At 44.3% G+C, this 17634-nt stretch overlaps 1 protein-coding gene across 1 annotated transcript in view; it reads left to right on the forward strand.

Annotated features, from left to right (window-relative positions):
• CEP152 (centrosomal protein 152) overlaps positions 1 to 17634 on the forward strand; it is a 104736-nt gene that overhangs the window by 25520 nt on the left and 61582 nt on the right. The window contains exons 9-12 of the mRNA XM_080677406.1: positions 1940 to 2140; positions 9474 to 9621; positions 13416 to 13507; positions 14200 to 14363. Of these exons, the coding sequence (XP_080533532.1) occupies positions 1940 to 2140; positions 9474 to 9621; positions 13416 to 13507; positions 14200 to 14363 (605 nt within the window). The remainder of the gene's footprint in view (positions 1 to 1939; positions 2141 to 9473; positions 9622 to 13415; positions 13508 to 14199; positions 14364 to 17634) is intronic.

Raw genomic sequence — 17634 nt, forward strand, 5'->3', positions numbered from 1 at the left:
TAAAATAAAAAAACCTAATAGAATAACCAGGTGATTTGGTTTCTTATTGCTGTTATAAGAGAATATAAAAAATGTAGTGGTTTAAAACAACACAAATTATTATCTTACAGTTCCAGAGGTCCGACGTCTGACATGGGTCTCACGGGGCTAAAATTAAGGTGTGAACAGGGCTGTGTTGCTTTTTGGAGGCTCTATGGTGTTAGCGGTAGGGAGATCTCCTCATCCCCACCAGTTGCTGGGGGAAGTGGGCTTCTTGGGGTGCCACTGGAATAAGAATTTCTGGAGGTCCTCATGGGAAGCTGAGATATTGTAGAAAGCTTTATTTCTGTGGGGTTACACCCCTGAGTTTCCAAGGTCCCATTCCCCTCTGTCCAGTCATAGAAGTGTAGCTGTGACTTCAGTAGGGCTAGAACTAAAGCCGTTGCCCACCGTTTTCATCCCATGTTGGAGCAGTGTCCCGTCCAGCATTAAACCAGCTTAGTTTGTGTTCCCAGCTGCAGTCCAGCAGTCCATTGCATATGGGTCCCCAGGGCCACACGGCTACGGAGGGAACATGGGCAGGAGCAAAGCCAAAGGGACCAGAGAGCCAAGAGCCAAGACAGAGAGCTCCTTTGCTAGGGGATTATGTATTCCCAAATTTTTGCGGGCTTGCAGTAGCCCTGCCTCCTTTGTCCAGTGATTTCTGTTCCCAGGTTTGACTGATGGCACCTTCCCTAGGTCACCCCGACTTCACTGCCCATGTGCCCATCTTCCCTTTGTTCAGTCCCTCCCTCCAGTAATCTGCAGGGAATGGGCCGGTTGTTCCCTGGGGAGTGTGAAGCTGCAGCTTCCCGGTGAAGCTGCCCAAATGACATGCTTGTAATGTCTGGCCTCCCTTTGCCTTCTTTGCTATTATTAGTAACTAGAGGCCCGTTGCACGAAGATTCATGTAAGAATAGGGCCTCCTTCCCCTGGCTGCCAACACTGGTTTCCTCTGGCACCTGGGACCCAGGCCTTCGCTCTGGCTGCCACCTTCCACCTTTGCTCCGGCTGGAGCCTTCAGTGTTTGCTCTGGCGAGAGCACCACTCCTGTAGCTCCCTCCGCCCCCCACCCTCCCCCTCTTAGCAGGCATCCTGCTCCACCCTGCTGCTCCGGCGCTGCTTATGCAAATTAACCTGCCATCTTTGTTGGGTTAATTTGCATACTCACAATGGTATTAATGGGATAATCCATTTTCTTGCTTTTTCTAGCCTTGAGAGGCTACATGCAAAGGGTTTATGACCCATTTCCATCCTCAGAGCCAGAGGTCACTGGTTCTGATCTTTCTGCCTCATTTTTCCTCATGTAAGGACCATTGTGAATACATTAGGCCCACCCAGATAATCCGGGACAATCTCCTTATTTTAAGGCCATCAGTTTAGCAACTTCAGTTCAGTCTGCAACCTCAATTTTCTCTTGCCATGTAACATAAGGTATTCACAAGTTTCAGGAATTAGGACATGGACATCTTTTGGGAGCCAGTATTTAGCTTACCAGTATTTTGTAACTGTACAATTATAGCTTTCAAAACCGTGTTTTTAGTAAGTGACCATTGACAAGTTTCATCAGTCTTTCAAGAAACAGTTGTCATTTTTCTGTGACCTAACAATCGGATTGCCCCCCATACTTGGCTCACAGAGCAGTGCAAATAGCACTGGGACTGTACAGTAGCCGCAGGTTCCTTGTCTGGTACCCACATTGTCATCTCGGGTAATTCTAGTTTTTTTTTCTCCTCAGTGAATAATGTTTGCAGCCCCTATGGGCCTGGTGGGTCCCAGACAGGGAAATCTTAAGGAACCAGAGCCACCATGGGGAGACCCTTCTCTCCTGTCATTAAAGCATGGTTGATTTTGGGAGTTAACGTTTATAAAGAGAGCACAGAATCACATACCATAAACGTGGCTGTCGTGTGTCTGCTAGATGATTAAGAAGTCCAGGACGACGGAAATGGCCCTGGAAAGCCTGAAGCAGCAGCTGCTGGACCTGCATCACTCCGAGTCCCTCCAGCGCGCCCGGGAGCAGCACGAGAGCATCGTGGCGGGCCTCACCAACAAGTACGAGGAGCAAGTGCTGTCCTTACAAAACAAGTTGGATGCTACGGTGGCTGCTCTTAAGGAACAGGTTGGGATGATTTCAAATGAGCAACTGTTATCAATGAGCAAAGCCGTTCTGTCTTGTAATGACATTTTGTGGTTCTTCATATAGAAATTTTGGATGTTTGCAGTAGGTTTTTTATTGTAAGTAAAATTTTAAAGACAAAGATTTTTTATTTATGCATACTCCCTAAGGCAGGCATGATTTTGGAAATCCTTCCTGTGGTAGGATGGATTCTCACAGTGCTAGTCATTTACTTGTAGAGTGTTTATACATATTGTCCTGGAGTAAATCCAGACTGGAAGGAATGAGAGTTCTGGGAGATGGCGTGCACTTGAGGGCTGGTCCTGGGAGCTTAACAACTAGAACACCTTTCTTGGGTCTCCCAGCATTTGGTAAGAAGCCCATCATTAAGACTGTCTAGAAATGGTTCTTGAGAGAAGAGTTCATTTTGAGACTAACATAATAAATGAGGGAAGGTAGTCTGATCTAAAATTATTAAGGTTTGAGACTTGAGCATATTTCACAGTTTTTATTACTTTAGCCCCAAAGGGAATAGGATGTTGTTAGCTGATGGTGAGTCAGGTGGAGGGTTTGTTTGAGCTCCAAAACTCCAGGTAATCGTTTCAGTGAATAAAACTTCAGAGCGCATTTTCCTTAATGCAGTTTCAGAACTAATTTAACCGAAAGGAAGAAGAAGAAAAATAAGATGTGAGGGTATGGAAAATTCCACTACACTCAAAATTCATTCTGATTTGAGTTTTTATTTCTTATTTATACAGCTGACTCTAAAATTTTCCATTATTTAGGTAGAGCTATATAAGATGCATTATTGGCAATAATAATTGTTTGTATACCATTTTATTTTAGTTTTATGTACATTTATATGAGTTTTTATTATGTTCATTTTCCTAAATATGTTTTTATTCTTTTTATAGAGAAACTTATTCTGAATCTGACCTGTGTGGAGCATATATAGGGGTGGGGAAAGACAGGGCTATGTCAAATTATTGAAAATTTACTTTATATAATATACTAGAGGCCCGGTGCATGAAATTCGTGCACGGGGGGGGGGGGGGGGGCGCGCGGTTTGTCCCTCAGCTCAGCCTGCACCCTCTCCAATCTGGGACCCCTCTCACAATCCAGGACTGCTGGCTCCCAAATGCTCGCCTGCCTGCCTTCCTGATAGCCCCTAACCCAGGGGTGGGCAAACTGTTTGACTCGAGGACCACAATGGGTTCTTAAACTGGACCGGAGGGCTGGAACAAAAGCATGGATGGAGTGTTTGTGTGAACTAATATAAATTCAAAGTAAACATCATTACATAAAAGGGTATGGTCTTTTTTTTTATTTCAATAGTTTTATTCATTTCAAACATTTTAACAAGAAGAATGTAAACACTAATTATTATAATTTGAAACTTCAAAAAATGGAGGAATCATAGCACAATAACATACCTTATATTGAAGATGGCAAAGGCAAAATAAAATTGCCTAACAAAGGAAAGGTACAAAAGCCTTTCAAATTAAACTTAAATATAATAAAATAATTTAAAACTAAAACAAATAGAAAAGAACAAAATGTGTAAACAGTAAATGCGGTTAGTGGCCACGGTAGCATTACTGATACCGCATCCGTATCAGCAAAAAAATGCAGCTGCAGCATGGCTAGTGTGACATGTCCTCTGTGTGTCTTTTTCCCTGCTGCGCGCGTCCGCAGTGGGAAAAAACTGCAGTGGGAAAAAACTGCAGTGGATACAAGCCCTAAAAGCTGAAAGTCTTTGTTGTTTTATTAACAAGTCATTGTGATGTACAGAATGTGGGAACAGGAAAAAATTGTGTTTGAGTAGACCTCTTAATCTTGCCTCAGAAAGGCTCTGATACTGTGCTCTCCAGGGGCGTGTCTCCCTACATCACCACGATAACGTGTCTACGCATTCCTAGGGTGATGTCATTCCTAGGGTGATGTCGGGGGATGGGTCCACGGGCATTACAAGGAGCCTCTGGAAGATTGAGAGGTTGTTCCTTCTACTGAATGGGCAGATATAAATCCGCCCACTCAGAAGAAGGAGCTGTGGCCGTGTTTCCCGACATTGCCATGTTAACACTGCTGCTGGTGAAGGAGCGGAGGGGAGAGCAAGAGAACCCTCCGCTCTTTCGGCTCCGCGGGCCGGATAGAACAGCCGAACGGGCCGGATCTGGCCCGTGGGCCGTAGTTTGCCCACGGCTGCCCTAACCGCTTCTGCCTGCCAGCCTGATCACCCCCTAACCACTCCCCTGCCAGCCTGATTGATGCCTAACTGCTCCCCTGCCAGCCTGTTTTCCCCTAACTGCCCTCCCCTGCAGGCCTGGGTTCCTCCCAACAGCCTTTCCCTGCAGGCCTGGTTGCCCCCAACTTCCCTCCTTTGCCGGCTTGGTCACCCCTAACTGCCCTCCCCTGCAGGCTTGATTGCCCCCAACTGCCCTCCCCTGCTGGCCATCTTGTGGTGGCCATCTTGTGTCCACATGGGGGCAGGATCTTTGACCACATGGGGGCAGCCATCTTGTGTGTTGGAGTGATGGTCAATCTGCATATTACTCTTTTATTAGATAGGATAGAGGCCTGGTGCACAGGTGGGGGCCAGCTGGTTTGCCCTGAAGGGTGTCCCGGATCAGGGTAGTGGTTCCCTTGGGGTGTGGGGCGGCCTGGGCGAGGGGCCTGTGGTGGTTTGCAGGCCGGCCATGCCCCCTGGCGACCCAAGCAGAGGCCCTGGTATCTATTTATCTTATACAATTGAAACTTCGTAGCCTGGAGCGGAGCCAAGCCTTCTGCTTGCTCCGTGGCGGCAGTCATTTCTCTTGGGATTTATGTATCTTCTATAATTGAAACTTTGTAGCCTTAAGCGGAGGCCTGGGCCGGCCAGGGTGTGCGGAAAGCTTGGCTTCCTCCATCGCCAGGGGCAACCCTAGCCTCCTGCTCTTTCCAGCTCCGTGGCTGCCACCATTTCTGTTTGGGTTTATGTATCTTCTCTCATTGAAACTTTGTAGCCTTGAGTGGAGGCCTAGGCCGGCAAGGGCAGGCTTCCTCCATTGCCAGGGAAACCCAAACCTCCCTCCTGCTCTCTGTGGCCGTAGCCATCTTGGTTGAGTTTATTTGCATATTCGCTCCTGATTGGCTGGTGGGCGTGGCTTGTGGGTGTAGCAGAGTGATGGTTAATTTGCATATTAGTCTTTTATTAGATAGGATAAACAAATGGAATTTGAAATACAGTTTTGTTAACTTTGGCTGTGTGTGGGGGGAATAGCATTAAGGTTAGACATGGAGAATGGTCCTCCTTGGATGATGAGAGGAGTGGAATCTGACGGCTTTTGCATCCTGGGTTACTTGAGGATGTCTCCATTCTCTGCTGCCTTAGGCACAGTTACGGGGAGGGCTGAGAGAACTCCTGTGTGTTCAGCTCCTGAGCCCAGTCCATCCTTGATTCTCTGCCCCCATCGTAGAAGAACCTTAGACTGGAGCAGAGAACAAAGTCTTGACTCTGTGCTGAATGGGCTTCGGACCCCTGAACCATACACTGAAGGTGCTGATTAAGGTCTTTTTTCCGCGGTTACATTCTGTGACTGTTTTGTTGTTGTTCTTAAATAGCATAGCACAGCACGGCACGGATATAGGCCTCTGTGTATAATTGCACAACTGCTTTGCAAAGTGCGGATTCCAAAGTGCTTATCGTTGTTCCCAGAAAGAGTGTTTCATTATGGTGCCCCTTTGTGCTCTCCATTTGCTCTCAGTTGCCCCAGTAGTATTTTTAATGAAAGGTCAGTCTATATTATTTCAGAATCGAAATTGACTCTAGAGGTGCTGTAAAAATCCACCAGGAGCGAGGGCGATGCCTGCCTGTCATCTGAAAATGCATTGAGTCTGTTCCACACGGAGAGGGTCGATGTAGACTTTCTTACATAACCGGTAGCCGTACGTACATCCTGCATTTTACCCCTTGCCTGCTTTTTCTTCATAAGAGTTACTAAAGAGGGAGCTGTATGTTATTTCCCTTTCGGGTGAACATTTATCTGCTACACTCTATTCAGCAGATTGCAAAGAAAAGTAAAACAAGTCTTAGAAAGTAAGTAGCAAGGAACAAATAACTGGATAATTCAGTAAATGAGCTTGAATACGTCCGCCAGTGTCTGGGTTCTGAGCAGCTCTCATGTAGTTACACATGACTATATGCCCATGTACTGTGTGTGTGACGTGCACAGTGTTGACAGAGTAGATGCTCACGTGGAGTAAGTGTTCCTGGTTAGAGCGATTCTTACCCTGGCATCCTCTAAGGCAGTCGGGACTCGGCCCTGGGACATGGATGAATCCTCTGAACCTGGGGAGGAATTTCTTTTGGGTGTGAGCATATGCAGCTTTTTTTAGAAGACCCAGGAGCTTCCTCAGATTTTTCTTCTTTGCAGAAGATTGAAAATCACCGCTTTATGAAAAACACATTCTTGCTGGGAAGTGACTGCAGTTGTAGATTAATTACATTATTTCACCTGTTTAGCAAACCTTTATTGAAAAACAGCTAAACATCAGGATGTAAACTAGCTTGAAGTATATTTAAATATATTTTGAAAGACAAAATTCAACATGGATTGCCTAACTTAGCCATCCATGGTACAGTGGGCTTTTTTTTTTTTTTAATTTATTTTTTTATTGTCTAAAGTTTTACATATGTCTCCATTTTCCCCCGATCGACCCCCGCCCCCAGCCATTCCCACCCCAGGCAAGCCCCCACCGCCCCAGTGTCTGTGTCCATTGGTTATGCTAATAAGCATGCATACAAGTCCTTTGGTTGCTCTCTAACCCCCCCCTTCCCCTGCCATTTGTCTCTGGATCTATTTTTGTTCATCAGTTTATGTTGATCATCATATCCCACATATGACAGTTGTGCTTTCTAAAAATATCTCTGTGACTAGTATATTTTGAGAAATATATGGCTTGTGAAATTATAGTATGAATTTACTGTTGTCTTTCAGCCACCAGCTTTCCTGGGTAGGAAGGATTGTACACACTCACAACACATTGTAACAGTTTTCTTTACTTTGGCTGAGTTTCTCTAGGTTCCTCCGCGTGACAGGGAAGATGAGAGCAGATGAGCTGCTTGGAGCTCGGAGTGTTCCTCAGCGACAGAACTCGCTCCTGGCCAACTGTCTCCCAGATTCTCTCCTCTACCCTGCCTCTGTTTCTCTAATGCATGGAAGTGTCATATTCTAGAACCTCTGGTTGTCTCTCCAAATACGCCTCCCATTTGTGGAAATGTCATGGGAAGATCTCTATCTCCTTCAGGGTCTAAAACCTTTTTTCATTCTGATTTTGAAATCTGCAGCTTTCAGTGAAGATTTCTGTGTCATGATTTTCACGTGATCCCTTTCCTGCCTTTCTTCTAACGTTATATTAAATTTAAACTCATTCTATTGGCTGAGGGACTCTCACAGATCTCTGTGTGTGTGTGTGTGTGCATGTGTGCGTGTGTGTGCGCGCGCGCGCGCGCGCGTGCACGAGCTAATCCTCATTTTGGCTGTGTCATAGAAATCTGTTCAATTTTATTTGCTTCCATGGGCTCAGCGATTATTACTCTTCTTATGACCCCACTTGTCTCGTTCAGTCTTAAAACATGTCTTTGTCTTGAGTTGAGTGTTCTCATCACTCAAGCTAATCATGGAAAAGATGGAGCCATTCATTTTGTTACATTTGTTTTTGGTGTTTAAGTTGCACAGTTTATGAGTGTAATCTGTTTTCCTGAACATGTCAACAGGAAACAGCATGATTTAATTGATGGATGCATGTAGTCAAATTATCTCCATGGTCTGCCTTTTGTTTACAATTTTTTTCATATCTACCTTTAAAACACACACACACACACACACACACACACACACACACACACAAAACACACCCCAGTTTGCAGTCTCTTGTAAAATCTCTTATGACCTCCCCAGCTTGTAAACGTTAGTTCTCTCCCCACCCCCTCTTGCACACACGTTCGCACTGTCATTGACTCTAGGGCACTCACTGTGCTTGCCGTGGTACTCCGGTGCGTGAGAGCTCTGCTTTCCGAGCTGGCCTGGGGATCAGCAGCGTGGCCAAGAGGCTGGCAGTGTTGGATAAACACAGGCGGTTTCCAGGAGCTCCATTTTGCCCACAAATTCAGAAGAAAAAATTTAAAGCAAAAATGGCTACATTATGAACTAGAACACAAAGTTCACATGAATTGCTAAGCCAAAACAGGAGACTTCAGAGTCCCTTTCCTCTGCTTTAGGGCACTGTCAGTATCCTTATGAGGTGTGCTTTGGGGTGGTATCCTTAGGGCATTATTAGGCGTTAGGTTTTCCTATGGATCAGGCCCCAATGCTTTCTTTTCTGCTTTAAAGCCCTTTCTTGGTTTTCCTCTTTCTATTCATTTCTTCAGGCTTTTCCAGGGAACTTTAGCCAGTTTACCTCTCTGCCTTTCTCATGCTCCGTTGGCCTGGAATTCAGCCTGTGAAGCCCTTTTTGAATGAGAGGTGATGATTTCCCCTACAGGGGCTCGGCACTCCCGTGACTCACTACTCCCAAACACATTTTTTTTTTTTTTGAAGAAACTTGAATACATTGTGTACATGCTCTATATTTAAACATCCCCATACAGTTACACACATGCATGTGTGCACACATTCATCCTGTTTGTTGTTGTCATTTATTTTTAAGTTTTTTTTGTTTGGTTGGTTTTGTAGTACATTTTATGTGTAAGGCAGTGCATAGGCATCTATAAGGAGACTATGAAGAGAAATAAGACAGGTAAAAGGTAGAAGGAAAAAACATGAACAGATCAAGTTTAGAAGAAGTTGAGAAGACGGAGAGATTATTTTTGGCTGCTTAGAACTGAATGAGCTTTTGGATGCTCAGAGTCGAGTGAGGCTCTGTGTGTTTATCTGTGTCCTGCTGTCTTGGGATAGAAACTCCATGCTTCGGAGTCAGAGTGGCCTGCCTGTGTCTACGGACACTTACACTGGCAAATAGGAATGTACTGCCTTTCCTTTGGCCTGAATAGGACCTAGTTCTAGGACAGCAGTATCTTGTGAATGTAGAGCAGAAGGCACTTTAGAAATAATGGAATTCAACCTTTGTTAGTGTTATTCCAAAAGAAAAAACAGACTGAGAAGTTGATGACTCACCCAAGATCGCATGATTTGATTCACCTGACTCCCAGCCCCGTGCACTTATCCTTGTAGAAGAGGTGATGTTGCCATGTGATGATTTTATCGTTGACTTAAAACCCAATCATGAATGATAATTGATAGTTTAATACTTAATAACGGATCATAAAAATGACTTGTTGAACACTTTTTCTATTTAGGAAGACACTTGCTGTCATTTGAAAGACAAGGTGAAACAACTGGAAAGGAATCAAGAAGCAACCAAATTAGAAAAGACGGAGATCATTAACAGATTGTCCAGAAGTCTAGAGGAGAGTCAAAAACAGTGTGCCAACTTATTACACTCAGGTGGGTGTCCGAGGCACTGTGGTCTCCCTGAAGGCTGGGATACTATGCAGAGAGAACATAGGAGCCTTGAATTATAAAGACCCAGAAAAGCCAATCAAGATCATTGGTGACAATTTTTCAAACATTGTTATTATACTCTAGAGGCCCGGTGCACGAAATTCGTGTACGGGGGTGGGGCGGTCCCCTCAGCCCAGCCTGCACCCTCTTCAATCTGGTCCCTGTCACAGTCCGGAACCACTGGCTCCTAACTGCTTGCCTGCCTGCCTGATCACACCTAACTGCCCCCCACTGCTGGCCTGGTCACCCCCAATTGCTCCCCCTGCAGGCGTAGTCTTCCCTAACTGCCCCCCACCCCCCTGTGGCCTGGTTGCCCCAACTGCCTCCCCCCCACTGCCGGCCTGGTCGCCCCTTACTGCACCTCCTGCTGGCGTGGTCGCCCCCAACTGTCCCCCCCCGCCCCCCGCCAACCTGGTTGCCCTCAACTGCACCCCCCCTCCCCGTGGGCCTGGTTGCCCCATGCAGCCTGCTGCTCGGTCGTTTGGTCGCCCCTCACTAACCCCCCTGCCTGCCTGGTCGCCCCATGCAGCCTGTTTGGTCGTCCGTTCAGTTGTTTCGGATGCGATGGTCGCTTAGCCTTTTATATATATATAGATGTGTCAGAGCTAGTGCATATTTATTACTAGTAGATAATTTGGAAAACACAGACAGTATAAGGTAGAAAATAACAATAACCAATAATTCTACTGCATAGAAGTAACTGCAGTAGACATTTGAACGTATTTCCTTCAAGTGAAATGAAGGCCACACGCATAGACAATTCCCTGCTTTTGAAAACGTACCAAAGCTGAATGTTCAAAAATTGAATAATAAATTACATGTTATAATGTAGATTCTATCTCTGAAAGCTAAAAATGATATGAAATCCTGTTATATTTTGCTGTTTAGAATTGATCACTGATCATGTAGTCTCTCATTTTGTGTGACTTCTTTAATTATTTTCCCTCTCACAATGGAATATAGCCACTTACCTGTTCAATTGAAGCCAGTGATGCTTTTTTTTTTTTTTTTTTTTAAATCAATCCTCACTCAATTTTTCCATTGATTTTTAGAGAGAGTGGAACAGAGAGGGAAAGACAGGGAGAAACATTGATGTGAGAGAAACACATCGATTGGTTACCTCCGGCCTGGGCCCTGGTCAGAAGCATCCTACACGCCCCACACTGGAGATCGAACCCGCAACCTGGGCATGTGCCCCGACTGGGAATTGAACAGTGACCTCCTGGTTTATAGGTCAATGCTCAACCACTGCACCACACCAGGCAGGCTCCATTGATTTTTATAGAGTGTGGAAGGGAAGGAGGGAGGGGGGAGAGAGAGAGAGAGAGAGAGGGAGAGAGAGAGAGAGAGAGAAACATTGATGTGAGAGAGACACATTGATTGGTTGCATCCTGCACGCACCCAGAGGCGGGGGGTGGGGGAGGGCGGGGTAGGAGGGGCACCAGGGATTGAACCTGAAACCCATTATGTGCTCTTGATCCGATTTTGAACTCATGTCCCTTTGGTGCAGGGGCAGACACTGTAGCCACTGAGCACACCATCCAGGCCTGTCATGCTTAAGATTTCTCCTGGGTCTCCATTCTATTAAGTTTGAGAATATGCTTCCTATCATTAGTTTCAGCAGTCTTTTGCTTTCCTATTCATTTTTATAAAATGATATTAGAGTAAAAGGCAATAATAATTAAATTTTTATTTTCCATGCTGTGGAAATAGCTCAGTGGTTATTAACATATATATGAAAGTTACACTTTGGCATGTTAAGTCAATTCTGACTATTGGTACAATGTGTATATGAGTGGGTTATTCAAAAGTCAATGAGAGCCATGACCCTGGAGTAGGGAATGTGGTAGACATGAGCAGAGCAAGGATGATGGGCCAGGTACAGAAGTTCCCCTGGGCAGAAATCCCCAGGTACCTGGCAATGGGCAAAACTAGGAAAACAAGGACCTGCCTCAGGGTGACCTTTCCTCCCCTAGAGTGTCTCTGGTCATGGGTTTAGACTCCCTGACCCTTCACATTGATGGTCATGCGGTTCGGCCCCTCCCCTGACCTTTCCTCCCCTGGCATGCCGCTAGTCATGTGATAGACCCCCTTAGAGGAGGGACAAAGGGCTGAAGAGTGGCCTCATTTGACTCCCATGCAAGCCCTTGCACAACCACTCCCTTAAGCACTAACTCCTTAGAGATAACGTCTAAGCCTCAGTTGCATGCCAGGGCTGACATCAGGACCAGCTGCAATGACTAATGGTCCCCTGCCCTGGCGCCCACCAATCAGTGGAGACCACAGCCCTGAAAGGACACACCTGGAAAGCTGATGAATATTCTGTTGAGATCTGTCGCTAAGACCTCCCCTAAGATCCCTACCTTTAAAACCCTCAAGACAGAGCACCTAGCTCATTCTTTTGCTCCCTAGAGCACGCCCACTGGGGTCTTTTTTTTTTAGTGTACTTTGCTTTCTTTCTCCTGATTTTCAAGGGCCCTTCTTTTTGCCTCTCTGCCTGGTTTCCTGAGCCCAGTTCTTCTAAAGCTCACATCATCCATCTCTGTAACTTTCTAAAGAAGCTTTCTCTTATAAAAAAACACCAAAAAGTTAGGTTATAGGTTCAGTCCCCAGCCCTATTTGGGACACGTGCAAGGGCAACCGATTGATGTTTCAGTCTCACATTGATGTTTTTTTCTCCCTTTCCCACTCTCTAAAAAACAAAACAGAACAAGTCAAAAGTACTAATGTCAACGATTGTCTAAATATGTGTGTTTTGATCAAAATTTGGACCATGCTCTATTTAGGTCTCCCCTCCCTGTTTAGTTTTGTATTCTTTTGTTTCCCATGTCATAAACTATGAGCCTTTTTCCTTGCCATTAAAGGATTTAAAAATACGATTTTCTTTAGTTGCATAATATGTCATCATTACTTTGCTTAAACATTTCCCAGATGCTCATTTTCTTTTGAGGAAACCCAATAAAGTTCCTTGTAAATGGAATCCTCCTCGTCCCCCCACCTCATTTGACTCCATGTGGGTGTGGCTCAGTGGTTGAACCAGGGGGTCTGGGTTCCATTCCTGGTCAGGGCACGTGTCCGGGTTGTGGGTTCAATCTCCGGTGGGTGGGGGTGTGTGCGGGTTGATGTCTCTCTCTCATTGATGCGTCTATCTCTCTATCCCTCTCCCTTCCTCTCTTTCTCAAATTAACAAAAACTTTAAAGAAAGAATAAGAGAAACAAGAAAAAAATTAAATGGGAACCTCCCGTGTTTTATTTACAATACTAGGTTACTAAAGTTTCAGAGGCATAATTCTAATAGGCTTCTTTCACGTGTGGAGGTCAGGGTGGCGGAAATAAAAACATTTAGAAAGAAGCTGAAGGCAACCAGATGTCGTTTTCTTATTAGAGGGCAGAAATGGGTTCCAAAGAATTTTCACTTTGGCTTTCTATGAGTTGGAATGTTATGCTCCTATTAAAGGACTTCTGGAGTGTTCAGGTCTGGAGACGTGATTTGATTCACAGCAAGGTCACCATATCCCATGTCTTTAACTTCCCAAAGACATATGGGGAGCCATATTAAATCTTGGACCTATGCCTTCTGGGTCCCCCTGGCTATTCCTGTATGCACCTGAATATATAATAAAACGTAATAAAGCAAAATCCCACCTTCTGTAGCCTCAGTGGATTCATATCTTCTGTACCCCATAGGTGCTTTGGCCATTTACGTTTGGTGTATTCTGTGACCCTTCCCCCCTTAGGCTCAGTCCAGGAGGTGGCTCAGCTCCGGCTCCAGCTGCAGCAAGCGCAGAAGGCACATGCTATGAGCGAAAACATGAACAGGGCTTTGCAGGTGAGCGTGGCCCCTCGGAAGAGATGGCTGGATTATATCACCTTTCTGAACCTTGGATTTCTCTATATCAAGGAGGCAGTGGACCATCTCCAAAGCAGCCCATCAGAGTTATCCACAGTCTCGCCCCCACGGCTGGGTAGTCAAGCCCGGGGCCTGTCTATGTGTGTGCCCCAGAGAAAAGGTTATCTACAGGCGTGGGAAACCTACAGCGCAGCTGCGGTGCTGTTGCCTCCTCCTCCGGTGCTGCTGACGTTTCCTGCTGGAGGTAGAGGTCCAGGGGCAGCTCCACTGGAAAGAGGCGGTTTGCCTTTTCGCTGCTGGCAGACTATAAAGGACAGCCGTTGCTGGGAAACCAGTCTACTCTGTCTCCCGCTCTAGTGAGCCAAAAAGTGCTGCCACCGGTACCTCAGCTGCAGGGATACTTTTCATGGAGGAGAACAGAGTGTGAGGGAGGTGTGGGAGGAGCTCCTTGCATGTGCTTCCTCATGCATTCGTTCCTCCGTTCAGTTTACTGGAAAACCTGTTCTGCGCTGGCCTTTGTAAAGTTCTATTTAACGTGCGCTAACATGTATTTGAAGAAGCGTTTCTGCCTTCTCTTGACCATTAAAATGAATCTGAAGCACAGACAGGATGCCTTGATTCCTTCTTATAGGAAAATCATGAAAATAACTTTTAGTAATTTTGTGTTGTAGGAAGAATTAACAGAACTAAAAGATGAAATTTCTCTCTATGAATCTGCTGCAAGACTAGGAATACTTCCAAGTGACTCAGAAGGAGAATTAAACGCAGAACTCACAGAATCATACGTGGATTTGGGTATTAAAAAAGCCAACTGGGAAAAATCCAAAGTTAAGAGGTATGGAGAAAATAGTTTGCCATGGAAGAGTCTACATTAATAATACTGATGAGGCTTGGTAAACAAGTGGCACCGGGCATGAGGCGACCAGAGGTCCTTGAATGTGGGGCAGTATGTTTTAGTAATATCTGATGAAGTGCAAATGTCTGATATCAAAATGAACAGAAACCTCAAGAACTGATATTGCGCTCACTTTAGCACCAATAGGCACATCAGTTTTAGTAAGGTAAAAAATGACTAGCTAAAATATACAAAGTAAATTCTACAATTGAGGTTATGGATCTGTTTTACTATTAAGGCGAAGCATATTATTTTTATTATATTAACATTGTTGAAGGCAGGCATCTGGCATTTATCAGTAGTCTATGAGAAAAGAAGCATTAATTTTCCCTAGGAATCTTACTGTGGCCTTACTTTTAAAATAGGGACTTTGTCTTAAAATAGAGTTTTTAACACAGCTATTTTATCAGTCCTATGGAGGGGATTGTTTTATTGTCCCTCCCTGGAACTGACGGGGGAGGACATGTGGTATTAGAGGAGGGAGTACATTTAGGAATCATTACATTAAACACTTAAAAGATGAATGGAGGAGAGGATGCATATTTGTGAAGCACTTGCTTTCTGGAAGGTGTAATGCAAGGCACTGGGAGTGGAGACTACAGAAGATGAGCAAGAGACACTCCCTTCCCACAGGGGTTCACATTCTGTCTGGTGGCGAGAGGGAGACATACTTGTAAGCAGCCAAGTGCTACATGCTTAGTGTACAAAGGGGTATTTATCCTTCCCTCTGTTGATCTGGGGTAAGATGAGAGGTGCCTGTCTGGAAGAGACTGCATTCAGGCTAAGGAAAGCCTTTCTTGAATGCATTGGCCCACACCAGCACCATCTGGTTTCCAGTTCAAGACTGAGTTTACCATCGTTATTGTTTAGTGGGAGTGTCCATTTCCTGTTGTGTTTCAGGCATCAGGCAGCTAAATACAAGTATATGTCTCCCGAAGGGTTTGCTCTACAATAGCTTGTAGAACTTATGTATTTTAGTACTGGATTTTGTTTTTAGAACTGTAAGGTGAGATTCAGTAAATTGAAATCTCAAGCGATCAGGAATACTGTGAAACAATATGTTTTAGTTTAGTAAGGCCCCATTTATCTGGAGGTCAGTCTTTAGCGACTGTCGTCTCCAAAGACCACAGCGACAATCCGTAAGAAAGCAAAGAAGAAAATCCACAGAACTAAATCAGGTGGTGTATTTCATTGGAGTCACCGTCAGGCTCTTAGCCCAGGGCCATTATTGACTTGGATATGTTTGAACCCCATGAGTTATCTGATGGAAGAGTAGCCGGGGCTAGGGGTTGGGAAAGGCACTGCCATGGGTTAGCCAGACAGCTCAGCAAGGAGAGGTCTATGGGAGCACAGTGGGCTGGGTGGAGCTGCTGATCCACAATGATCCCAGGTTGTCCAAGAAAGCTGTCAGCTTGGTTAGTTAATTAAAGTGCAAGAGGATGAATGTGTTACAATTTTTAGTCAGATTCACATAAAATTTTAAAGTTAAAATGTCATCTGGAAAATTTACTGCAGTGAATGCCTCATTTCCTGTTGATGCCAGATGATTCAGCTTTTGTTTTGAATAATAGTTTTGCCATTTATTAGTAGCTTTATGACCTTGGGCAAGTTTCTTAACTTTTCTAAGCCTGTTTTCTTATCAGGCTTTTTCTATAAGTGGATTATAGGATACATCTTGGGGGTTCAAGTGAGGATTAAAACAGATAATGAATAAAAAGAACCTTATGTAAGATGTTCCAGCACGTGAGACACTTAATCAATGGTAGGTGTTACTATTAATATTTAATAGATGATTGGTTAAAATATATCATTGATCAGATCTTATATCAATCTACTTCTTACTCAACACATTCTTTATAAAAGGTCCTTGATCCACATCTCAACCTTGAGAAAAGCATCAGATCCATTATTAGTCATCACATTAGAATTGGGAAAATCAGAGCTCAAAGAGCTAAACTCTTCTGCCCAAGAAAGTGGACCATTATCAACAGAGCCAGTACTTGAATCCCAAACTTTACTGTCACGTAAACCTGTTGTTCTGTGTTTATATGACAGTCAAACCATTTGGCCTTAAACGTCATTCTTTATGTCTTTTATTTTAAATATTTAGTTCATGCCAGAAAAGCTTTCTTTCCAGTATATTACTGCTTTAATTTATGCCATAATTAGCTTGGAAATTGGGTAAATAATAATAATATATATTATATATGTATAATATATATTTTTTTCAAGTAGACTGACTTCATCACAATGTCTACTAAAATGTATTCTACTTTTGCTCTTTCTACTCAAGTAATACTCATAGCCAAAATCTTATAGTAATCTGAAGCCCATTCCCATAGATAATAAATCTGAGACATCACATCTCTGTCATGGGAAAGGGAATACCAGCCATGTACAACTGGGATAGTGGAGAGTCACTAACACATAGTGGGTAGTCATTGAGGCTCAGTGAGAAGAATTGAATGAAATACAGGATATGTGAAGAAAGGTTCAGCTACAGTTATCCCACCTACCCTCAGTTTAATAGATAAGAATTCAGTTTAGAGGAGAAAGTAGATATTTTCTTTCTTAGATCAGCATGAGAGTTTTAATAGGAGAGAAGATTTGTACCTTCCCTCTGTTGGCCTGTGATTCTTAGAACAAGTGGAAGCAATGGTTTTCCCAGTGTCGAGAATTTTAGTTCTTTGTTGACTTGAGCTGCTTTCAAATCACAGCCCCAATTATTAGCGGCTCCAAGCTTTTATCCGCAGCTACTACATCCCTCAAGCTACTGCCTGGTAAATGTGAAGGGTTTAGCCTCAGTGTTCTGTTTCACATTCATGGAATTTGAGTAACTAAATCTGCATGTGGCTTGCACACAGCTTCTCCTCTCCCTTATTATAGTTGGCTGCGAAGCTCAAATAATAAACATTTAACAAGTGGAATGCCTTTTCCCTTTGGTCTTCTCAGCAGGCTTCACAAGGGACTACAGTTTATTTGGATTCAGGGGAACCAACTTCCACAGGGCTCAGTAGTGACCTTATGCAGGGCTGGTCACCCCGTTGACTTTTTCCCTTTTGGGAAAGAAGAGAAAATTATTTTAGCAAGTACTTTCTCTGCTCTCTGACTTGGCTCCCTCCAGGAGTACATGATGTGCTGTTTCAGTGGTCAGCAGTCAATAAGGAAAGAAATGAGATGCATAATTTGTTAACTGAGCAAAATAAGTGTT

Source organism: Plecotus auritus, assembly GCF_963455305.1.
Source record: "Plecotus auritus genome assembly, chromosome: 1".
Classification (NCBI taxonomy): domain Eukaryota; kingdom Metazoa; phylum Chordata; class Mammalia; order Chiroptera; family Vespertilionidae; genus Plecotus; species Plecotus auritus.